Source organism: Labeo rohita, chromosome 13, assembly GCF_022985175.1.
Source record: "Labeo rohita strain BAU-BD-2019 chromosome 13, IGBB_LRoh.1.0, whole genome shotgun sequence".
Taxonomy (NCBI): domain Eukaryota; kingdom Metazoa; phylum Chordata; class Actinopteri; order Cypriniformes; family Cyprinidae; genus Labeo; species Labeo rohita.
In genome coordinates, this window is record NC_066881.1 from 36,188,659 (window position 1) to 36,214,126 (window position 25,468).

The 25,468-nt window shown below is 35.8% G+C and overlaps 3 protein-coding genes across 10 annotated transcripts; 1 reads left to right on the top strand and 2 right to left on the bottom strand.

Annotated features, from left to right (window-relative positions):
- Window positions 1-1,547: 1,547 nt before the first annotated feature.
- Window positions 1,548-18,396, bottom strand: LOC127175272 (transmembrane protein 254). Of its 2 annotated transcripts, none has more exons than XM_051126238.1 (4): window positions 18,160-18,396; window positions 4,136-4,218; window positions 4,004-4,063; window positions 1,548-3,127 (listed from the first exon to the last, which is right to left on the bottom strand). In XM_051126238.1, the coding sequence occupies exons 1-4, from the start codon at window positions 18,244-18,246 to the stop codon at window positions 3,004-3,006; spliced, it is 354 nt and encodes a 117-aa protein (XP_050982195.1). In that variant the 5' UTR covers window positions 18,247-18,396; the 3' UTR covers window positions 1,548-3,003. The 2 variants fall into 2 exon arrangements, with proteins under 2 accessions (XP_050982195.1, XP_050982194.1); XM_051126237.1 differs by having other exon boundaries at window positions 4,136-4,239; window positions 18,160-18,386.
- On the bottom strand, window positions 1,548-25,265 carry LOC127175271 (transmembrane protein 254). Of its 6 annotated transcripts, none has more exons than XR_007828970.1 (5): window positions 25,068-25,265; window positions 24,058-24,161; window positions 23,925-23,984; window positions 23,086-23,315; window positions 1,548-2,897 (listed from the first exon to the last, which is right to left on the bottom strand). XR_007828970.1 is itself a non-coding variant. In XM_051126235.1 (4 exons), the coding sequence occupies exons 1-4, from the start codon at window positions 25,152-25,154 to the stop codon at window positions 23,192-23,194; spliced, it is 375 nt and encodes a 124-aa protein (XP_050982192.1). In that variant the 5' UTR covers window positions 25,155-25,265; the 3' UTR covers window positions 20,573-23,191. The 6 variants fall into 6 exon arrangements, 3 of the variants coding, with proteins under 3 accessions (XP_050982192.1, XP_050982191.1, XP_050982193.1); XR_007828969.1 differs by having other exon boundaries at window positions 1,548-2,758; window positions 22,942-23,315; XR_007828968.1 differs by having other exon boundaries at window positions 1,548-1,763; window positions 20,804-23,315.
- si:ch73-321d9.2 (uncharacterized) lies at window positions 4,532-11,726 on the top strand. 2 transcript variants are annotated; one of them, XM_051126232.1, is made up of 6 exons: window positions 4,532-4,643; window positions 5,245-5,305; window positions 8,205-9,235; window positions 9,411-9,566; window positions 9,658-9,750; window positions 10,805-11,726. In XM_051126232.1, the coding sequence occupies exons 3-6, from the start codon at window positions 8,216-8,218 to the stop codon at window positions 11,114-11,116; spliced, it is 1,581 nt and encodes a 526-aa protein (XP_050982189.1). In that variant the 5' UTR covers window positions 4,532-4,643; window positions 5,245-5,305; window positions 8,205-8,215; the 3' UTR covers window positions 11,117-11,726. The 2 variants fall into 2 exon arrangements, with proteins under 2 accessions (XP_050982189.1, XP_050982190.1); XM_051126233.1 differs by lacking the exon at window positions 4,532-4,643 and adding an exon at window positions 4,830-5,038.
- Window positions 25,266-25,468: the final 203 nt, after the last annotated feature.

The following is a 25,468-nucleotide window of genomic DNA, read 5'->3' on the forward strand; positions in this document are numbered from 1 at the left end:
ATCAATTAAGTGAGTCATTTACGCTGAAACCGCTCCCATTGATTCAAACTCGTGTCTTCGACCATTCAATTCAAGCGATTCACTAGCACAAACCAGATCAAAACAGCCATTAATTTTCACATTTCCACATCGCTTGTAATGATTTTAAAAAGCACATATAGTTATGGGTGAAACGGAGCTTTTTGAAATTGCGTCGCAAAATGATTTACCGTTTCGAAGCGCTCCAGTCAGATCACGAAACATTTGATTCAGTTCGGGACTACAAAGTGCTATCATAATTCATTTGATTTACATCGGAACCTCAGAGCGGGTTCGCGAATCATTTAGCGATTTGGAGGATTCTTGATACGCGTTACGAAGTCCCGATCTGAAATTATGGTTCGCGAATTCAGATCAGGACTTCGAAGCGCTAATCGCGAATCATTTGATTTGGGTCTTCGGGGCAGAGACGCAAATTATTTGATTCAGATCGGGACTTCAGAGCGGGTTTGTAAATCTTTTGCTTCAGATCGGGACTTGGAGCCTGTGTCGCGAATCAAAAAAGAAAGAAAGAATCATACATAAATACTTACAAATCCCTTAAAAATACCATTAAATACCAAACACCATTGTTAACCACAGTGGATACCATGTTTTGTTGTTTTCACAATTTGTTGAGTCAGCTTAAAATAATTTGTTACCCTGCTGCCTTAAAACTTTAAGTTCAGTCAACTAAAAAAAGTTTAGTCAACTTGAAATGTTAAGTTGTACTAAGTAACAACTTAGATATTTGTGTTTCCTAAACTTAACAGATGGTAAGTAACCCAGCTGCCTTAAAAGATTAAGTTGATTCAACTCAAATATCTAAGTTGTCACTCAGTATAATTTAACATTTCAAGTTGAATAAACTTTTTTTGAGCTGACTGAACTTAAAATTTTAAGGCAGCCAGGTTACAAATTATTTTAAGTTGACTCAACAAATTATTTTTTACAGTGTATGCTTTGAACACTGGGACTTTCATTTCTAAATGAATCAGCCATTTGGACAAATCAGTAGAATGTATTAAAATTAAAAACCAATTTTAATTTTTAAAAAATTAATACTCATTTATTATCATTATTTATGCGATGTTGAATCAAAAAGATTCTTTGTAAAGCCACTCTTTGTAGCGTTTATTCAACGCCATTCTCATTTAAAAATTATCTTTTGTGGGTCATTTTTCCAAAATTGATGTGTGATTAGTTTGATTAATTAATCGACACATCATGCAACAATTAGATCAAACGTTTAATTAATTGAGAACCCTAATTCCACATCCTATAAAGAACAGATTGTGATGTGACTCACGTGAGTGATTGCACATGGATGGTGTATAAACTCTCTCTTTCTGTCGTATGCGTGTTTGAATTTAGTCTGAAGGTGAATCAGATTCATTCATAGATTTATCAATGTAGAGTTCCTGTCAAAGGAACTCTGCAAAAGAAAGCTTCATATCTGAATTACATTATTAGAGTACTGTATGCAGTGTGATTGTAGGTCGAATGACAGATGACACAAAACAAACATGTCAAATCAGTCAGTTTATTTCCATTTCATTCAAACACTGAGCAGCGCTAAACACTGCATCCAAAATCACGTCATATCACACACACTCCAGCAGAGAAACACAGAGACTGGAGTCTGAATGCTGTACACACTGCAGTTCTTCCTCAGGAATGTGTTTGAGTCCAACAATCTACTGTGCCAAAAATAACCAACTGCACTTACAGCAGTGTTTCTAAACCTGCAGCGGCCGAACACTGTTAGAGGAATGTTCTGTGTTCAGTACATCATCAGATCTAGCAACAGTGTTTGAAGTAAATCACAGAAAATCACTGGACTCCTGTTACCAGCAGCACTAAATACTATTGTACACCTGTTTTTGTTCAAGCTCATGAATTATTGCTTTAAAATATATCTAAGCTTTAAAGCATCCAAATCCCTGGTTCTTGACTGAAAATTATATTATAACTAAATATATATACATTTATCCCCCCTCCCTCTCATTATTACAACAGAATACACACTGTAAAATATATCCAAAGTTCAAAATAAAACATATTCTTGAAGTACTTTTTTAAAATGATACAAAAACACTTTACTTTTTATATAATGCATTGTAAAAGTATTATGTTGTTTCTTAAGTGTGTTTCTTTGTAATTATTTGTGAAATTTACCAGCAGTAATGAAAATTGCTTTTCAAAGTAAATCCAAAAAAAAAAAATTTCAGTGTACCAGAATAAATATTTTAGCCAATTCTGGGTAGATTGCTTACAAATTGTAGTCCGTTACTGATTACAGATTACAAGATGAAAACTAGTAACATAATCTAGATTACTCATTTTTGGTAATGTATTCTGACTACTTCTTAGATTACGTTGGATTACTTTTGACCTAACTTGTTTTAAACTTACCATTCATAAATCAATAATACATTTCATAATGATTTGTTTCATACATAGTGTTTCCCCCAAATTCAGAATAATGGATCACAAAGTTATATGCATGACATTTATATGACTATTCTCTATGTATTGTCTATGTGTCTCTGAGCACATTGCGTGAAAGTTACCATGTTTACTGAATTTACAAGGCCATTACAGGAGGTGTGACATTAGATTTTTATACCACTCGAGGTTAGTAGGTAATTGTCTCACACTAGTCTAATGTTAGCATGTATATCAGTGTGTATTTTGATGTTTCTTGCTCTTTTTTTGCACTGTACGTGTCTGACTGTCCCTGAGGTGTGAGTTGAAGTGATTTTCTGTGGTGACAGGCATTATGTCACTAATGCTGCTGACAGAGCTTAAGATCATGTAAACAAGGCCTCGGATGTGACATTTAGCCTTCAGCGTAAGGCTGTTCTAGAATCAGTGAGGTGGATGTGACTGTTCAAATATAACCTGCTGCTTGATATATCCTCTGGAATATAAAGATCAGTGTCCTGCTGGGAAACAAGCTCCGGAGTCCGGCTGTTGTTTCTGTCAATGGCGTTTGGAGCGGCCGTCGGGCTTGTATTTGAGCAAAAGACCCAGAGACGCGAAACCAAACAGGAACGTCTGAGCGAACCACAGCAAACGTGTGGATGTGCTGTCGATGCCTTTATCACTGCAGACACAAACACACCACATACTGATCCTACATTTGATTAGTCAGAAACATCTGGGTCATATTTGTGATTTAAAGTAGTTCAGCTGAAAATGAAAATGTGTTCACCCTCAGGCCATCAAAGATGTTGATCACTTTGTTTATCGGACTTCTAGAAATGTGTCATTCCATCACTGTCTCAACAATGGATCCTCTGCAGTGAATGGGTGCCGTCAGAATGAGAGTCCAAGCAGCTGATAAAAACATCACTATAATCCACAAGTAATCCACACCACTCCAGTCCATCAGTTCACATCTTGAGAGGACAAAAGCTGAAAGAGTTTATAATCCACAATAACACTTCCTCCAGTGAAAAAGTGGTCTGGTCTCAATCAGGAGAGAAATCTGCACAGATCAAACACTGTTTACAATCCAAAACAGTCTTTTCTGAACTTTAAAGCTTTTGTCTTTCCAGGATGTGAACTGATGGACTGGAGTGGTGTGAATTACTTGTGGATTATTGTAATGTATTTATCAGCTGTTTGGACTCTCATTCTGACAGCACCCATTCACTGCAGTGGATCCTTTGATGAGACAGTGATGGAATGACACATTTTTCCAAATATGATGAACAAACAAACTCATCTACATCTTGGGTGACTTAAAAATGAGCATGTTCATTTCTTTTCATCCCTTTAATTTTCCTCTATCATTTATATAAATGAACTCAGGTATTCCAAACATTCAGTAAGTTCTCATAATGCACACAATATATCAGTCACATAAGTGTTCTATGAAGAACATCCACATATGTGATGGTCTGTACTGCCACCATGTGGTGGAAAAGATGAAAAACCCTGAGAGTGTAAACTATCATAAAAACACAAGGGGTCTTACCTGCAGATTTTCATTGCAAAAAGAGACTCGAACAAATGGATGACCCACATCAGGAACCATCTGAAACACAAACGGCCATATCAAACATCATCAGCGTCAGCTCTCAGTGTATGAATGACGGTGCTCACTCACCCGTAATACAGCAAAGGATAATGATTGTCCACCAAATGCTTGGCCAGAGCACCGAGAGGACCCAGACTGCCATATGGGACGTCCTGAGGCCAAAACACCATCCACTAAAAGTCAAAGAAAACACAATGACTGCAGAATCACAGTTACAGCTGCTGTGTGTGAGAATCAGAGTCATGAAACAACCCAGAATCACTTCTTCTGCACTGAAAAAAGTGCACAAGGCATATCATTACTCCAAAGAAGTTGTTATACTTGATCTAACTCAAAACATTTAATTTTCTGTCTAGCCATTAGTGTAATGTAAAAAGTTTGGTTGATTTAAATTAAAAGTAAGTCTTGTTAGTGTAAAGTAAATACATTTCTGTAAATCAAATTAAAAATATTAGTTTCCATTATCACGTGACTTCTAACGTCATCCGTGGTTGTGCGTCTCGACGTTCAGCTTTCCGCCATCTTGTTACACCGCATGGATGAACTCGGCGTGGTAAAACGGGAATCGTGAAAATTGGTAAGTAATTTTAAACATACGTTTGGGCTTATTATTAACATTACACATGTATGATTTCATAAAATATTATGTTGTACTGTTGTTTTACATACAGTTAGTATTACTAGTTTGACGGCTCTAACTCGGCTAGAAGGTTTACAAGTTTCCCCTCATCACGATGTTAAACTGAGTGGAAATAAAAGAATAATAATACAAGTAAACTGCTAGAGGTGAGATGGATTGATATTGAAACCTAGTATAAAGACTGTTTTCTGATATGCTGATGCGCGATACTTTGGCGGCGCCATGTATAACGTACATGCACGCTTCAGACGCTTCGTATGGACTTAACGTTGTTATTAAGCTTTATTATTATGATTTTTTTATTGATTTATTATGAAGCTCGCGTTCGCAAGGTATTCGCTCTGCTTACTTGTATGGTCTCTAATTTATGATTAATGTTAACACATAACGTTAGCTTTACATGAAGGCCCAAACACATGTCTTTAGTGATGTGCCTAAACACTTATTTTAACGTATCGTGTCGACCAGCATACCCGGTAAAGAATCGTCTGTTTACTTTTATGTGAGCCAGTTTTTTATTTCTCTTTGTCTTTTGTAGGATGGGGTACAACTGAACAACAATTAGGACAGGTTTTGAATAACCCAGTCATATGAACAACGTAAGTAATTTGCACCTTTTAACTATGGCTTTGGAGGGTCAGTTTTGTAATTTATCTTCCTTCTCTCCTATGCTCTACCTCACCATTCTCGTTGGCAAGTAACTCAATGTGGAAATGCAAAGATTGTGGTGTCTGCAAAGCCAAGCGTTCTGAGCTTCTCAAGCATTTTAAGCTTGATCATAGGAATTTTGGACGTCGTCATCCTTATCCTTGTGTTTATTCAGACTGCCCTTGTTCATTTAATACTTGGAGTTCTCTGAAGAGCCATGTGTCAAGGAGGCATCCTCAGCATCCCCCTCAAAAAGATGCATTGACAACTTATAAATGCTTGCTTTGTGAATACAAACACACATCATCATTTAAAGACTACTTCCATCACATTGGACAGCACCTGAAAAATAGTGAAACTGTTCCTTGTGTTTTTAGTGGGTGCTCATACAAAACCAATATTTATGGATCATTTAGAACACACAAGGCAAGAAAACACAAATCATTCTCTGAAGAGGACTTAAAGCCCGGCATTGTTGTCAGTGAAAGACCAATCCCTATTTTTTCTGCAGAAGATGACATTGAATCAGACGAAGAGGTCTCACTTGATGAACCTACATCCTCTGGTGTAATAACAGAAAATGCTGAAGACTTATCAAAAGCTATAGAGCACAAATTAGCCTCAGTCCTATTAAAGTTGGAGCATGTTTTTCTTGTACCTGGTGTGGCCATTGATGACCTTTTGCAGGAGTTGCAGTATTTAATTAGTATAGTTTCAGTTCCAGTTGTTAATCAAACTATTCACCAGGTACTGCAGGAACATAATTTGCAGGTTGATAATGTTGTTGTAGATGAGTTAGCCACCTTTCTTTGCCAGTCACATCCAGTTCAAACAGCAATCAGAGAGCAAGGTCCACTTTCCACTACATGGAAACGGAAGGCATACTACAATGCCCATTTTTCAGTAGTAAAGCCTGTAGAGTATGTGCTTGATCGGAGTGATGGAAGGACATTTCAGTACGTTCCAATTCTACAATCCTTGCAGCAACTTCTGAGTTGCCAGCCAATACTTGATAATACACTTCATTTAAAATCAGTGTATAAAGGAGATGAATCTAAATATACATGTTTTTTTGATTCACTCAACTTCCAAAGGAATGAACTGCTTTCTGAACCTGCTATCTCTTTAATTTTGTACGTTGATGAATTTGAGATATGCAACCCCCTTGGCACGTCCAAGAAAAAACACAAAGTTTTTGGAGTTTATTGGATATTAGGCAATTTACATGAAGGATGTCAGTCATCCCTGTCTGCTATAAATTTAGCTGCTTTAATTAAAAGCAGTGATGTTAAGCGTTTTGGGTATGACAAAGTGCTGGAACCACTGATTGATGACCTTGTCACGTTGGAGAGACATGGACTTTTCATTGAAAAACTGGGAAAGACTGTGAAGGGCACAGTTCAGTGCATTGTTGCTGACAATCTTGGTGCTCACAGTATTGCCGGATTTGTGGAAAATTTCTCTGGAAAATATGTCTGCAGATTTTGTACAGCAGAGAAAGACGAATACCAGACTCAAGAAGTTGGATCTGAAACATTCTGCATCAGAACTGAAGAACTACATTCTGCTCATCTTCAGTTTATGAAAGACAATGACTTGCCTCACCATTTTGGTGTGAAAGGGGGGTGTGTGTTTTCAGAAAAATTATCACACTTCAATGTTTGCACAGGATTCCCGGCTGATGTTGTGCATGATCTCTTTGAGGGTATTGTCCCTTTTGAGATAGCTTTGTGCTTGACAGTTTTTTCATCTAAAAAGTATTTCACCTTGGAACACCTAAATAAAGCAATTCAGAACTTTCCATTCAAATGGAATGACAAGACAAATCGTCCACATACTGTTCCTCTCACATTTTCTGCAAGAAGAACAGTAGGGGGTAATGCCCATGAAAATTGGAGCCTGTTGAGGTTTTTTCCTTTTTTGATTGGAGACAAAGTGCCTGCCAATGAACCTGCGTGGCAAGTTCTAAATGATTTGAAAGATATTGTAGATCTTGTTGTCGCTCCTTCACACACCAAAGCTTCTATAGCATATCTGGCCTTCAAGATATCTGAACATAGAATCAGATTCCAAGAGGTTTTTCCTGAGACTAAACTCTTGCCCAAACACCACTACTTGGAGCATTACCCTGAGCTAATTGAGAAATTTGGCCCTCTGGTTGCTCTGTGGACAATGCGATTCGAGGCGAAGCATAGCTTCTTTAAAAGAGTTGTGCGTCACACCAACTGCTTCAAGAATGTGCTCCTATCGTTGTCACAAAGACATCAGTTTCATATGGCATATCACCTGTATCAGTGCAGCTCTCTTACACCAAGATTGGAAGTATCACATGTTTCTAATCTTCCCATTGATGTTCTGAATGAAGACATATCACACACTGTACAACAGAAACACCCAAACCTGGAGGTTGTGTGCTTGGCCAAGGAAGTAACATTTAAAGGCTTCACCTACAGAGAAAGTATGGTCATTGCTAATGGAGAATGTTCAGGACTTCCAGAGTTTGGCGAAATTGTGCAAATTATTGTGTTGCAGGACAAACCACTGTTCATTGTCAGAAGACTTGATGCATGGTATACTGAACATTACAGAGCCTATGTCTTGGTCCAGTCTTCTGACAAGAAAATTGAACTTTTAGAGCACCATGACCTTACAGACCCATATCCACTTGTTCAGTACACAGTTGGGGGGAGACGCATGGTGGCTCTGAAAAGATATATACATGTTTGAGGTTAGAATTGTTTATAAATTCTAAGAAAAGTGCACAAGATATAGTGAACTTGTAAATGTCTAGCAATTATCAATTATTTGTTCTGTCTAATTTCTGTGTCTTATTTATTTTCTTTTTTCCAGAATCTGTTAGCATGTCAGGAAGAAGATCTGCCAAGCTTTTGGTGATTGTGAGTCAAGATGATTCAAGAAAGTTGCTTCTGCCAGATGGAATTCCTGAATCAGTGGATGAGCTCATTGAAAAAGTGAGGGAAGCTTTTGGATTAAATTGTAGATTCAGACTACAGTATCAGGACAAAGATTTTGGGGATGTATTTGTAAATTTGACGGACACTGGAGAACTTGAGAGTCTTGGCACTCTAAAGATTATCCCGTTGCCAGACGAAGACTCATTCACTGCTCAAACAAATGATGGGACCCAGTCTAATGATGATGCTCTGTCCTCCGTTGGCTCTGGAGACACTGATGATACAATCATCCTCTCACCTTCTGGCTCAGAAACAGTTTCTACAAGAAATCAACAGTGGCCAAAAGAATTTAATATTCCACGCTTTTCTTATGACACTGAACTCCAATTAGAGAGAGGAAATGCTCTTTTTAAGGCTAACGGAACAAGGCTGACTGTCACTCCCAAGATGAAGTCTGATATTCTGGAGAAGGTTTGTGATGAGATATACAAATATAAATCTTATCCCAGCAGTGCAAACTTCTGTGAAGTTTCAGAGGCACTTATCAAGAAACACCCTTGCTTAGCAGAAAAAGGATCCTTCAATGGGTGCTATGGGTGGACACAGAGACTCAAAATGAAGATGGGAAACCTACGCACACAGTTGAAAGGTCTCGGATGCCCTGAGTATTTGGTCAATTCTCTGAAAACCAAAGCCACAGACCATGCTTTTCCAGCAAAAAATGTTAAACGACCTAAACGTGGTGAGGCCAATCATATCCCATCCCTTCCTGCCGGAGAGACATCAGCAAACCTTGAAGTTGAGCGCCTGGCGCTTTTAAAGGAAGTGAAGAAAAGAAACAATGCAATGACAATCAGAGAAAAAATGACAAAGACGTTTGCCTTACGCAGACAAGAGATTGTGGAAAACCAACCTAGTGTTCAAGAACTGCAAGAAAGATGGCCAGCTCTGTTTCAACAAGAGGAGGTAAAAGCACTTATTTTATTGAAAAATGTTAAAATGTTAGTGACTAATCCTGAATTTACCATAGTTTTTACCATGGGATTTTAGTATGTAGTGTTTTTGAAAATGTCTTAGATGCCCTGATTATATATTAAATATTTTTTTTCATTAGTCTTTTTTCTGTTTCTCTTTCTTACAGATTAATGCCGAATTTTTGCGCATCACGACCTTACCTCTACAGTCGAGATTTATGGCCTCTTTGGACAGACAGAGCTCTCAGCTTCTCCAGGTTATTAGGAGCAAAGGTGGAGTCCTCCGTGAAAAAACTAAGGACACTATTAAAGTTATGGATCAGGTATTGGTTGCATGCGAACAAAATTGCTTGTGGCAATCAATTTAGTAGTGTTTTGGTCTAATAAAAACAATACATCTTGAACATTTTGTAGAGTCTGGACATAGACATCAGAAGAGAGTGCCTGCTGAAGTGCCTGATCATGTACCTTGGTGAAGATGCAAGCTGTCTGATCAAAGAATACCAGGTAATGTAGACAATGCAAACTACTGAAAGTTTCTCCAACCATGTTTGCCTTAAAGTTATATTTCACTACCAAATCAACATTTCCCCATGTTTTACTCACCCTCAAGGCATCCTATCTGAATAGGGTTATATTCTTGAAGAACAATACAGGCAAAGTTATAATCTTACGTATCATTTTACTTCCAAGCGGTATAATGGGAGTGAATTGTTGACTTTTTGAAGCTTCAAATAGTGCATCCATTGATCAAAGAACTGCTCAACATGGCTCTGTGGTCTTAACAAAGGTCTTCTCAAGCCTTGAGGGTGAGTAAAACGTGGGGAAATTTTGATTTGGTAGTGACATATCGCTTTAAAGTAGTTCAGTAATTGTGTTATCATTTACACATCAGCCTGTGTGACTTTATTACACAGAACACAAAAGAATATATTTTGAAGAATGTTGTTAAGAGCCCCCCGTTCACTTGCATTAATACTTGCAGTAATAGTGAATGGGGGGGCTGTGCTGTTCTGTTACCAACATTGTTCAAAATTCTGCAAAGGACAGTAATTCATACAGGTTTGAAATGACAAGAGGGCATGTAAATGATGACAGAATTTTGAATGTGAACTACACCTTTAAAAGGGGTTGGTTCGCTCAAAAATACATTTTGAAAACTGTTGAGTAGATTGATAAATGGCTCTGATTGGCCGTTGTGGTACTGCACTCAACAAATATGTCTGTGATTGTCTACAATGGTCAACACATGGGAGCATTTGATTGTACAAGTGTTTGTGTTAAAAGCATTTTCAAAGCCAAAGAGAGTGTAAAAGTATGTCTTTACCCCAAAATGAAATTTTTGTCATCACTTACTCTACTCTTGTAATAAACCGTACAAATTTTATTTTTACGCTGAACACAAATGGAGATATTTTAATGAAAATTAGCAACAGACATTTGGGCTCTGTATTGACCTACGTAATAGGATAATACAAATAGTGTAAATTTTTTTTATAAATGTTTTTTATAAAAATGTTTCAAAGTCCCTCAATTACTCTCTGTTCTTGTATGTTTTTAGGCTGACCAGAGGGAGGAAGCGGAAAGAGAATTTGAAAAGACCACCATGGCATTTTTTGTGATCCGTGAAAGTGATGCTCTTAGTCGTGCACTGGACATTTCCATTGTCATTGACGGTGTAGAAGTACTAAATGAGTTGCCCTCTGTTGCATGTGCCTGTGCCATGATGTTTGGACTCATATATGCACTGAACTTAAAATATCCTGAAGGACTCAAATATACCTTCGAGGCCTTTCAAAAAATAATCATGGACATAGAGAGTAAGCAGATGAGCCGAAGGGTGCAGAACCTCTCTTCAAAGCTGCAGGAGTAAGCAGATGAGCTGAAGGGTGCAGAACCTCTCTTCAAAGCTGCAGGAGTAAATTTGTTTCTTTTGACCCAGCTACAATGTTCTGCTGATGGTAAATTGTTTTGAAGATGTTGGACTGTATAAAGCCTTTTATATGAAGTTAACTGTACTACTGTTTACCAAACCTGATTTGTTTTATCTTGGTTAAATTCTTATGTTGTTTACTCATCCTTAAGCTATTCAAGCTTAAAGAAGGTGAAAAGATTTTTTTCTTTTTCTTTCTACCATTGGCTAATTTGGTAGGTGTTTTAAGTGTTTGGTTTTACACTGCCCATTTTAAACCAGTTTTTGGGCCAAACTTGTTTGAACTTCAAAAGAATTGTAAAGGTTTGATTGTGTAGTCAGTTCTAAGTGACTGTTCAGGGAAAGATTGCATGTTTCTCTTCGAAACCAAAACTGATTCTTATGGTGAATTTACATTGTGTCCAGTATGTCTATGTATATGGACACTAAAAACTGTTATACAGTATGTTTATATAGCAATACTATACACATTTTAGAAATGTTTTATGACAAAAATTGTCAAGTTTATGGTGTTTACATTGTTAGACAGTGTGCATTTGTAAGAGAATACTGTACACATTGTAAAAAATGTTGTATTATGACAAAATAAATTGTCAAAAGTTTGATGCTTGAAGTTGTTCATCTTAGATGATAAAATTACACATTCTGAAACTAAATAAATTTCTTTATATTACATTATTATTTTAAGTTGTCTTTGGTTGGATATTTTGTTAGATGTAAAGTAAAAGAATTAAGTTAATACAAAGAGAAAACATTATGACAAAGTATAATTTGAGATTTTCTTAAACTTAAAAACTTTATTTGATTCAAAGATACTTTTTACTTTGGCTAAGTAATGGATAGTTAATTCTTTCCAAAGTAAAAATTTAAAGTTGATAAAAAGTAAACTAATTAGATGTAACAAGTTGACGCAAAAATTTTACTTTGATCCAATGAAACACTTTTTTCAGTGTGGGCTCCTCGAAGTTTCTCCTAAAGGTCCATCACAGTCACAGTCTGTTTAGCAGCAGACCAAATCATCTTAATGACGCTTTCATCTGAGGATCACATGGCTTCATAAGGCATTAGTGTTTATTTGGAGGTTTATGTTGTTACTCTGAGTCATTATCGTTGGGTTTAGTGTCTCGCTCACTGTGGTCTTTACCGTTTCAGTGTATGGTAACTATGGTTATGCTGGTATTGTTAGTTGATCTCAGATCAGTCCAAGATTAGCAGACTGCAGATTAGCCCCAGCACAGCACCCCTTCCTGTTTTATAACTCCCACTGTCACTTCTATTAACATTGAAAAATAAACATTTAAAATTTTAAACAAAAAAAGTGACCAATATATGGCCAGTTCTCACACACTTATATCGTTGGGCAGGCCTAATTATACTGTTTATAAATTGCAGACATTAGGGAGCCATTATTAATATGTTATTAATATCGCTTTTTAGTTTCACTTTCCAGATTGTCAGTCACACTCTATTTACTGATAGGCGTTACCTACAATACAATTTACGAGATTATATGTTTGTCAGTGGTGCTCTGGATCTGCAAATCATTTGCTAGAAGACTAAATTGCGATTCATATGTGAATTGATTTCCCTTAGCACCACCTACAAAAAATCCTGGAGCTGCCAATGGTAGCGTAGCTGCTTGTAGCTAGCTTCTCCGCAAAAACTGATGGCAGGGCTTTGGTGTCAAATTAATAATAAATATATTTTTATTATCTGGCAAGTATGATGTAACCATACAAAAATATGAAATGAAATGTATTTATTTGACACCAAACACCTTCAGTAGCTCACAGGTCTCTGAACTGACTTTATATGAGTAGTAAATGTATTTAAATGTATTTATTTGACACAAACTGCCTGCCGTTACTGTTAAGTACCTAAAGATTCTGTATATGAATTTAAAATGTATTTGACAGGAAGCGCCTGCTACCGCTGACACTTATTTCAAGTTATTTAATATGAACAGAAAATGTTTTTATTTGACAGAAACTGCCTGCGATTGCTGACTGGTATCTGAACTTAATGTTTATTAATATAAAATGTATTTGACGCTAAACCCAGGAGATCGCTGGCAAGTATGATGTAACCATACAAAAATATGAAATGTATTTATTTGACACCAAACACCTTCAATAGCCGACAGGTCTCTGAACTGACTTTATATGAATAGTAAATGTATTTATTTGACACAAACTGCCTGCCGTTACTGTTAAGTACCTAAAGATTCTGTATATGAATTTAAAATGTATTTGACAGGAAGCGCCTGCGACCGCTGACACTTATTTCAAGTTATTTAATATGAACAAAAAATGTTTTTATTTCACAGAAACTGCCTGCGATTGCTGACTGGTATCCGAACTTAATGTTTATTAATATAAAATGTATTTGACGCGAAACCCAAGAGATGCTGGCAAGTATGATGTAACCATACAAAAATATAAAATGTATTTATTTGACCCAAACACTTTCAATAGCCTACAGATCTCTGAACTGACTTTATATAAATAGAAAATGTATTTATTTGACACAAACTGTCTGCCGTTACTGTTAAGTACGAAAAGATTCTGTATATGAATTTAAAATGTATTTGACAGGAAGCGCCTGCTACCGCTGACACTTATTTCAAGTTATTTAATATGAACAGAAAATGTTTTTATTTCACAGAAACTGCCTGCGATTGCTGACTGGTATCTGAAGTTAATGTTTATTAATATAAAATGTATTTGACAAGAAACCCATTAGATCGCTGGCAAGTATGATGTAACGTACAAAAATATTAAATGTATTTATTTGACACCAAACACCTTCATTAGCCCACAGGTCTCTGAACTGACTTTATATGAATAGTAAATGTATTTAAATGTATTTATTTGACACAAACTGCCTGCCGTTACTGTTAAGTACCTAAAGATTCTGTATATGAATTTAAAATGTATTTGACAGGAAGCGCCTGCTACCGCTGACACTTATTTCAAGTTATTTAATATGAACAGAAAATGTTTTTATTTGACAGAAACTGCCTGCGATTGCTGACTGGTATCTGAACTTAATGTTTATTAATATAAAATGTATTTGACGCTAAACCCAGGAGATCGCTGGCAAGTATGATGTAACGTACAAAAATATTAAATGTATTTATTTGACACCAAACACCTTCAATAGCCCACAGGTCTCTGAACTGACTTTATATGAATAGTAAATGTATTTAAATGTATTTATTTGACACAAACTGCCTGCCGTTACTGTTAAGTACCTAAAGATTCTGTATATGAATTTAAAATGTATTTGACAGGAAGCGCCTGCTACCGCTGACACTTATTTCAAGTTATTTAATATGAACAGAAAATGTTTTTATTTGACAGAAACTGCCTGCGATTGCTGACTGGTATCTGAAGTTAATGTTTATTAATATAAAATGTATTTGACGCGAAACCCAAGAGATGCTGGCAAGTATGATGTAACCATACAAAAATATAAAATGTATTTATTTGACCCAAACACCTTCAATAGCCGACAGGTCTCTGAACTGACTTTATATGAATAGTAAATGTATTTAAATGTATTTATTTGACACAAACTGCCTGCCGTTACTGTTAAGTACCTAAAGATTCTGTATATGAATTTAAAATGTATTTGACAGGAAGCGCCTGCGACCGCTGACACTTATTTCAAGTTATTTAATATGAACAGAAAATGTTTTTATTTGACAGAAACTGCCTGCGATTGCTGACTGGTATCTGAAGTTAATGTTTATTAATATAAAATGTATTTGACGCTAAACCCAGGAGATCGCTGGCAAGTATGATGTAAAGTACAAAAATATGAAATGTATTTATTTGACACCAAAGCCTTGACACTTTTTTCAAGTTATTTAATATGAACAGAAAATGTTTTTATTTGACAGAAACTGCCTGCGATTGCTCACTGGTATCTGAACTTAATGTTTATTAATATAAAATGTATTTGACGCTAAACCCAGGAGATCGCTGGCAAGTTTGATATAACCCTTCAAAAATATAAAATGTATTTATTTGACACCAAACACCTTCATTAGCCCACAGGTCTCTGAACTGACTTTATATGAATAGTAAATGTATTTAAATGTATTTATTTGACACAAACTATTTTACTGTTAAGTACCTAAAGATTCTGTATATGAATTTAAAATGTATTTGATTTTAAGCGCCAAAGACCTAACACTTATTTCAAGTTATTTATATGAACAGAAAATTTTTTTGACACAGAAACTGCCTGCGATTGCTGACTGGTTTCTGAATTTAATGTTTATTAATATAAAATGTATTTGACAAGAAACCGCCTGAGATCGCTGGCAAGTATGATGTAATTACAAAAATATATTAAATGTATTTATTTGACACCAAACACCTTCATATCGCACAGGTCTCTGAACTGACTTTATATGAATAGTAAATATTAAATGTATTTATTTGACACACAAACCTTGCAATACTGTTAAGTACCTAAAGATTCTGTATATGAATTTAAAAATTTGACAGTAAATGTATTTAAACTTATTTATTTATTTAATATGAACACAAAATGTTTTTATTTCACAGAAACTGCCTGCGAACTAACTGGTATTAATGTTATATGAATTATAAAATGTATTTGACACGCTAAAAATATGAACAAGTATGACACTTATTTCAAAAATATAAAATGTATTTATTTGACACCAAACACCTTCAAACATGTGCACAGGTCTTGAAGTGATTTTATATGAACAGAAAATGTTTTTATTTGACAGAAACTGCCTGCGATTGCTGACTGGTATCTGAATTTAATGTTTATTAATATAAAATGTATTTGATCTTTATATAAGAAAATTTGAACAAAAGTTATAAAATGTATTTATTTGACACCAAAAACCTTCAATCGCTGTAACCGCAAAAGGTATGAAATGTATTTATCTGACTTTATATGATTATTGAAAATTTAATATAAATGTATTTAAATGTATTTATTTGACACAAACTGCCTGCCGTTACTGTTAAGTACCTAAAGATTCTGTATATGAATTTAAAATGTATTTGACAGGAAGCGCCAAAGACCGCTGACACTTTTTTCAAGTTATTTAATATGAACAGAAAATGTTTTTATTTCACAGAAACTGCCTGCGATTGCTGACTGGTATCTGAAGTTAATGTTTATTAATATAAAATGTATTTGACGCTAAACCCAGGAGATCGCTGGCAAGTATGATGTAACCCTACAAAAATATGAAATGTATTTATTTGACACCAAACACCTTCAATAGCCGACAGGTCTCTGAACTGACTTTATATGAATAGTAAATGTATTTAAATGTATTTATTTGACACAAACTGCCTGCCGTTACTGTTAAGTACCTAAAGATTCTGTATATGAATTTAAAATGTATTTGACAGGAAGCGCCTGGGACCGCTGACACTTATTTCAAGTTATTTAATATGAACAGAAAATGTTTTTATTTCACAGAAACTGCCTGTAAAATTGCTGACTGGTATCTGAACTTAATGTTTATTAATATAAAATGTATTTGAGGAAACCCAGGAGATCGCTGGCAAGTATGATGTAAATACAAAAATATGAAATGTATTTATTTGACACCAAAGGCCTACCTATCAGCCTATATTTTTATTCGTTTTGTTACTTTGTCTATTCAGTCAATTGATGCTGAATTGCGGCTAATTTGAAAGTGAAAGCAAAATGTGCACGGGCATTTACAAGCTATTTAAAAGCGAAAAAAAGCGTGGAAAACTCTAAAGAACCTCTCCCAAATACCTCCCAGGAAAATTACCTCACCTTCACAACCCTACTGCTGCTACTATAATAAAGACTAATTTTACAGTTAGGCTGCAGTACTGTTTGGCAGTAGTCAAAAAGGTATTAAACATTGAATTCTGAATCGATTTCTTCTCATAAACTCATAAAAAGAGATGTGGAATCAGACGCAATTAAAATACCACGTGGCCTTGGTGTTCTTCAAAAAAAAACAGATAATTCTGAAAGGGGATTTTTACTTGGGTCTTAAAAATGGTTTAGAAAAGCACCAACATCCTGAATTCCGACGGCACTTAAATCACATGTAAATGGTGAAAATCACTCATGTCCCCATGAGAAACAATTGCTGTCGGAATAGAGATTAAGTGTCAGCGATCGCATGCATTTTGTGTCCAATACATTTTAAATTAGAAAACACTAACTTCAGGTACCTGTCAGCAACCACAGGCAGTTTGTGTCAAATCATCGAACAACTCATTCAACAAACAGCGGCAGACTGATTCCTCTGATAATCATAAACAGGAATTAATCAAAAGGATTTCTACAAAAATTGTGCTGCTCCTGATTCACTATTGTGTGTGTACTATAGTGGCACGGTGGTTTCCACGTTTTACTTAAAATAGTATAGTTGAACTCTGGTAACTGTAGTAAAGCCATGATTAATCTTCGCGCTGTTACGAAATGAAATGAAATGAAAATTTTGGAGAACTTGCTTTGTTTAAAATTTGTTACAGTTGCCTAGTCGGATTTCATGTTTCTAAACGTATTTATACAAATATTTTCCTGTTAATTATTTTTCATAACATACAGATACATACATAAATAGGGACATCACATTCATATGATACAATAATACTTTATAACATACATAAACATTACTGTATGATACAAAAAAAAATCTTAGATGATGTGAGTGTTGTTAAGGTTTTAATAATGACGGCGGACTTTGTTCCGTTCATGTAGTAAAACACTGAGGTAAAGTTCACTCTAATATGCGCCCAGCTGTGTTTATTTCCTCTTTATCATGAGTTTGCATATTTTCAGCACAGGCAATCAGTCATTTTATTTCATTCAAAAGTCTTAACAGCTTTTCTGACAGTCATATCAAACATTATCATGGAAAGTCACGGAGTTTTTGAAATTCTCCTTAGGCGCTTCATCATGACAGAATAATGTTAGTTCATAAAGTTTCAGCTTACCGTGTAAAAACCCACATAAACCGTCACGACCACCAACCAGAACAGACTGGTTCTCTTGAAATAGGAGTAACTGTCGCTTTTGGCCATGATCCTAGGCTAAACACTAACAAACTACCTAACTAAACTAATGTAGACTAATCTCCTCACAGCGGTCAGTCCGTCAGTCAGTCACCATTTAAAAGACTGACCGAATCGTTCTTTTGAGCCGCTTCTCAATGAGAAACCGGTTGAGCCGGTTCAACGAACTGTCGAAGTTTGCCGATGATTACCGAGAATGGGTGAGAGGCTGTTACCGTACAATGAGCCTGATGCGCAATCTAAGCTTCTTTAATTACAGAATAAACGTACTGACAATATGCTTATAAATGGCTTTGTTAAATGGGCCTTCATTGTTAATGAAACATGGGGAAAAAACTAAATTTTACTATGGCTTATTGTGTGTGCAGATTGTTTTTCATCAAGCGGTCTGTAGGACAATAAACAAGGAGTTGATGAGCTTTTTTTTTTTTTTTTTACTATTTTATTCGTTGTATATACTTTGGACATAAAGAACATATCCGCGTTTGTGGATCTGTAATGTGTGCTGTGGGTGCGCAACTTTTAGGAAACTCAAGATGTGGCTGCTTGGTAGTAGAACCAGTAGAACCCGATGTGAAGGATAAGTGAATTAAACTGTGAACACAAACACCATTAACACAAATAACTTTATTTGAATGTTTCAATATGCCTTGACATCCATTAGATTACTTTATTTGTAATATAAATTATAAATTACTTTATTTGGATGTTTCCTTGATATAAAGACAACTGAGTTGTTTGAAAAGAAAGGATAGTGACATCGTTGATGATGACTTCAGAAACCGAAGATTCATACACTGCCCTCCAAAAGTTTGGAAACACCCCTGGCAAAGTGTGGTTTTGGACGATATCAGCATAAATCCTTATCATTTTTTGGTGCAAATACATTAAAGTAACTTTACACTATTATTGAAGACCAGCAATAATAATTTTCATTTTGATGACATAATAATGACAATATATACATGTCAAAGTCAGACATGCCCCTTTGCCAGCTGTGATGCCTGGTTACTGCTTTAAACTTGGCCCAGGTTTTTAAAAGATTTTTGGGTCAGCACACCTTAATAGCTTCAACAATTGATTGCCAATTAAGTTTAGAACACAATGAATTTAGGCCCAGATTATGCAGAGCTGTAATAGCTGCTAATGCTGGATATTTTGATCAATCAAAAATGTATGTTTTTTCTATGTATAAACTTTTTATGTAATAAAATATGTTTTCGTAGTTTGTGTTGTCCCTTATCAGTGCAAAATTATTACAAATTAAAAAGGATTCACTGTCAAAAACCGCACTTTTCGTTTCCAAACTTTTGGAAGGCAGTATTTTTGAACCGCTTTATTGAGCCAAACTGTCTGAAAAGAACCAGTTCGTGGAAATGAATCAGACTTCGCATCACTATTATCTTAGTTCCAGTCATGCGAGACCTCCGCATTCAAGTAGAAGGTGCATAGTTTAGCAATATCACACAAGGGTGTAGAATTTAGTAGGGACATTATAGAGACACGCCAACCATTAAATTGAGGAAGTAGCATTCATTTTTATGCCACAGCTGCAGATTTTTTACCGTAATTTTTTTTTATTTTTTATTTTTTTACAGTGTACAAACTCCATCATAATGCACAATGTTTTCATCTAACATGTATTTTGAGCTGCAGCTCGTCATATTAATGGAGTGTTTTACTACCAGTTAGCAAAATCTGTAAACAAATTGTCAGTTACCTCACCTCAATATGGAGCAGATTTGTGTTGGATGTTATCTTTGGAATGGAAATATGGATATTTTATTTGTAAACATACTTTCTTTTTGGCCTATTTCAGTTAATGTCATAAAACTAGCGAGTTAAGCCAGTAGTAGACCCAGTACTGACAGTGTCGTGTAGAAGATCCGAAAGCAGAGCAGACAAACTGAATCAATTGAGTGAGTCATTTACGCTGGAACAGCTCCAATTGATTCAAACTCTATCATTTAAGTTTAAGCGATTCACTAGGAAAAAAAAAAAAAAACAGATCAAAAGAGCCATTCATTTTCGAATTCGAACAGTGAGCAAAATAACTCAGTGTTTCAAAGCGATCCAATCGGATTGTGTATCGCGAATCATTTGATTTAGATAGGAACCTCGGAGCAGATTCACGAACCTTTTCATTCAGATCGGAACTTTTGAGCTTGTATCGTGAATCATTTGATTAAACTCTGCACTTCGGACTTTTTGAAAGGTTCGAATCGCGTATCACAAATAATTTTATTCATAAAAGAAAAGAAGCTTCATATCTGTATTACAGTATTTTATGATGTGATTCTAATCGAATGACAGATGACAAAACATGTCAAATCAGTCTATTTTGTCAAATCAGTTTATTTCCAATTCATTTAAACACTGAGCAGCACTAAACACTGCATCATCTTGATCTGTAAATCACGTCATATCACACACACTCCAGCAGAGAAACACAGAGACTGGAGTCTGAATGCTGTACACACTGCAGTTCTTCCTCAGGAATGTGTTTGAGTCCAACAATCTACTGTGTCAAAAATAACCAACTGCACTTACAGCAGTGTTTCTAAACCTGCAGCGGTCGAGAAACACTGTTAGAGGAATGTTCTGTGTTCAGTACATCTTCAGCTCTAGTAACAGCGTTTGAGGTAAATCACAGAAAATCACCAGACTCACGTTTCCAGCAGCACTAAATACTACGGTACACTTGTGTTTTTGTTCAAGCTCATGAATTCTTACTTTAAAATGTATTTGAGCTGTAAAGTGTCTTAATCAGTGGTTCTCAACCAGGAGCTCAGCATTAATTAGAATAATTTAGGATTAAAAAAATGAATTAATTTTTTTTAATTTCTCCCTCATTGTTACAGCAGAATGTACAATGTAAAACAATTTCAATGTTAAAAACAAAAGTACTTTTATAAAACCACACAGTAACACATTTTTTGAAACCTTTTTTTATATAATGCATTGTTAAAGTATTATTTATGCATTAATTATGCCTTGTAAGGCACCTTATAATGCATTGTACTGTCATATGAATAATTGTAACCACCAGAATTGGGGCAAGTTACTTTTTTTTTTTTTTTTTTTTTTTTTTAAGTAATGCATTACAATTTTGCATTACTCCCTAGAAAAGTAACTAATTACATTATTTCGTTACTTTTTTATAGAAAGTAATGTGTTGTTACTTTTGCTTTACTTTTGCGTTACATTTTAAATCTGGGTGGGCTTGCTTGTTTGTTTTTAATATAAAAAGTTTTATTTTAGCAACTGTAAAAGCCCTTTCATGCTGAAAAGCAAAATAAATCAGCTTGAAGTAAAATCACACCTGTACAGTAGAACGCAGGAGAAGACGGTTCAACAATCTTTAGCAATAAACAAAAAACAATGAAGCACACATGTTAGTTAAAGTCATTTTTGCTTATTAATATGGTTGAACTGGATCTTTAAAGGTCAGCAGCAAAGACACTGGTTAATAAAATGAGATTAAATACATCTGTGTTATTTAACATATTTAATTACTGCAGGTTTGCCTCATTCTGATTTTGCATTTCACTGTTTTAATTCATTTTGATGAATACTGAATCAGGTTTTTTTGTGAGTGAGATGAATTAATGCATGTTCACAGTCACTCTAGAACCACACTAACATCATGTTTACACAGTGCACAACACCTCTGTATGATTTCTTATGATTCCTCTTATGATTTCACTTGACATGGAAACAGGAGAGCTGTCAGTCAATAAATAGGAAAACATAAACTTATTTGAAAAAGTAACTCAGATGTTTTCTTTATTATATTAAAATTTATCAGATCTATTAGATTTTCTTTATTAAATTAAAAAGTAATGCATTACTTTACTAGTTACTTGAAAAAAGTAATCTTATTACGTAACTGGCATTACTTGTAATGCGTTACCCCCAACACTGGTAACCACGGCATAAAAAAATTCTAAAAACCAAAACTGGAAACTCTAGATGCATTCGGCCGAAAAACGGAAACTGTACATGCTTTTTAATAATTACTTATTATTTTATTAAATAATATAAAATAATTTTGTAAGGATCAATAACTCAATAATTTTAATGATAATACAACCACTCTTTTATTGAAAGTAAAACAATACAACTGGACATAAAATATATTAATATTAAATATCAATCTATAATTTTATTTATTTATATGCAACAGAATCAGATTTAACTATTTTTTAATTATCCAAATAATGAAATGTCCTACAAAGCTCTTATTATCAGAGTATGTGAGCACATCATAGCGTCACAAGAGGGTGGTGTCATTTTACCAGCGTTGTACAATACAGCTGTACTACACAATGTCACAGCACAGTAGTGAGGTGCAAACAGGGACAAGTAGACTACATAGAAATGTCCTGTCTGCATTTGAGTGGGCTTTGCTTTTCTGGTGAGCGTGTGCGGTACACATATTCATAAGCCCTATTCACACATGTAGCATTTACTGGTAAATTACCGTTAAGAGATCATGTGTGAGCAGGACCTTTTTAAAAATACAGGCAAATTCGAACTGGGAATAACATCACCAGTAAATCATGGGTAAAGTGTTCTGTGTAAAAACAGAATGAAAATAAGTTCAGTGTGCCAGAATAAATATTATAGCTTATATAGAGGGCTCTCTTCAGTCTACTTCATGTATAACAGTTTGTATTTTGCACTGTGCGTGTCTGACTGTACCTGCACTGAGGTGTGAGTTGAAGTGATTTTCTGTGGTGACAGGCATTATGTCACTAATGCTGCTGACAGAGCTTAAGATCATGTAAACAAGGCCTCGGATGTGACATTTAGCCTTCAGCGTTAGGCTGTTCTAGAATCAGTGAGGTGGATGTGACTGTTCAAATATAACCTGCTGCTTGATATATCCTCTGGAATATAAAGATCAGTGTCCTGCTGGGAAATGAGCTCCGGAGTCCGACTGTGGTTTCTGTCACTGGCGTTTGGAGCGGCCGTCGGGCTTGTATTTGAGCAGAAGACCCAGAGACGCGAAACCAAACAGGAACGTCTGAGCGAACCACAGCAAACGTGTGGACGTGCTGTCGATGCCTTTATCACTGCAGACACAAACACACACACCACATACTGATCAACACACTCCTGCATTTGATTGGTCAGAAACATCTCACCCTCAGCTCACCCGAGATGTAGATGAGTTTCAGATTTGTAGAAATGTGTCATTCCATCACTGTCTCTCCAATGGATCCTCTGTAGTGAATGGGTGCCGTCAGAATGAGAGTCCAAACAGCTGATAAATACATTACAGTAATCCACAAGTAATTCACACCACTCCAGTCCATCAGTTCACATCTTGAGAAGACAAAAGCGCTAAAGTTTAGGTTATGGCTTGTAAACTGTGCTTGATCTATACAGATTTCTTTCCTTATTCAGACCTCATTCTGACGGCACCCATTCACTACAAAGGATCCATTGGTGAGCAAGTGGTTGAATGACACATTTCTACAAATCTGATGAAGAAACAAACTCATCTACATCTCGGATGGCCGGAGGCTGAGCACATTTTCAGCACAACTATTCCTTTAATCTTTCTCAGTACATCAGCAGTGTTGGTATGAACAACATCCACATATCTGACGGTCTGTGCTGCCACCGTGTGGTGGAAAAGATGAAACACCCTGACATCATAAAAACACAAGGGGTCTTACCTGCAGATCTTCAGTGCAAAAAGAGCCTCAAACAAATGGATGGCCCACGTCAGAAACCATCTGAAAACAGGGACGACCATATTAAACATCATCAGCGTCAGCTCTCAGTGTATGAATGACGGCGCTCACTCACCCGTAATACAGCACTGGATAATGATTGTCCACCAAATGCTTGGCCAGAGCACCGAGAGGACCCAGACTGCCATACGGGACGTCCTGAGGCCAAAACACCGTCCACTAAAAACCAACGAACACACACGAGAGTCATGAAACGACCCAGAATAAATTCTTTTGAGGTCCTCAGGAAAGACGTTTCCTCAAAGTTTCTCCTAAAGGTCCGTCACAATCACAGTCTGTGTTCAGCAGCAGACCAAATCATCTGTGATTAATCACGCTTTCATCTGAGGATCACATGGCTTCAGTGTTAGTGTTTGTCTGGAGGTTTATGTTGTTATTCTGAGTTATTATCATTGGTTGTGATTCTCGCTCACTGCGGTCATCACGGTTATGGCAACTATGGTTATGCTGGTATTGTTGGTTGTTCTCATGTCAGTCCAGCAGATCCCAGTTCAGTGTGAAGCTGTGAAAATGATCACTCAGCTGTTCTGAGACTCACTATTATACTGACACACGTTCACACTCAATGGCCTCAAACAGCAGCAGAATGATTTTTCAGAATTTGGGAAGTCTTCCAGCTTTTCATCAACTCACAGATCCCCCAGATTTCATGTTTCTAAACGTAACTAATTATTTATTATTATATTTCCTTGTTATTTTTTTCATAACATGCAAATACATATATGAATCAGATTCATATGATACAGTAATAATGTATAACATCTATTAAAATGTCTGTACATGCAGTGATGTGAGTGTTGTGAATGTTGTAATAATGACAGCGGACTTTGTTCAGTTCATGTAGTAAACGACTGAGGTAAAGTTCACTCTAGTAAGCGGATCGGTTACAAAACAGCCCAACTGTGTTTGTTTACATATTTCAGCACTAAGCATCAGTCATTTCATTTAATTCAGAAGCCTAACAGCATTTCGGGCAGTCACATCAAACGTTACTGTGTAAAGTTTCTGAAATTCTTCTCAGCCGATTCATGACTGACTGAATAATTCATTAAAGTTTCATCTTACCGTGTAAAAACTCAAAGAAATCGTCACGGTCACCATCCAGAACAGACTGGATCTCCTGAAATACGAGTAACCATCACTTTTGGCCATGATGAGTAATCTCTCACTAACTAAATAACTAAACAAACTACTGCAAACCGCACTAGTCTCCTCTCAGCAGTCAGTCAGTCACCATAGAGATCACTCAGCACAGGAAGTGACAGACCGCGATACAAAATAACAGTCACGCATTTAAAAATGTTACAAAATAACAGTTACGCATTTCAAATGTTACAAAAGAAGTCACGCGTTTAAAAATGTCTCAAAAGATCAGTCACGCATTTAAAAATGTTACAAAATAACAGTCACGCATTAAAGAGTTTAAAAAGAGCCTTTGATGCTTATGAGTTTATTTTAAAATATGA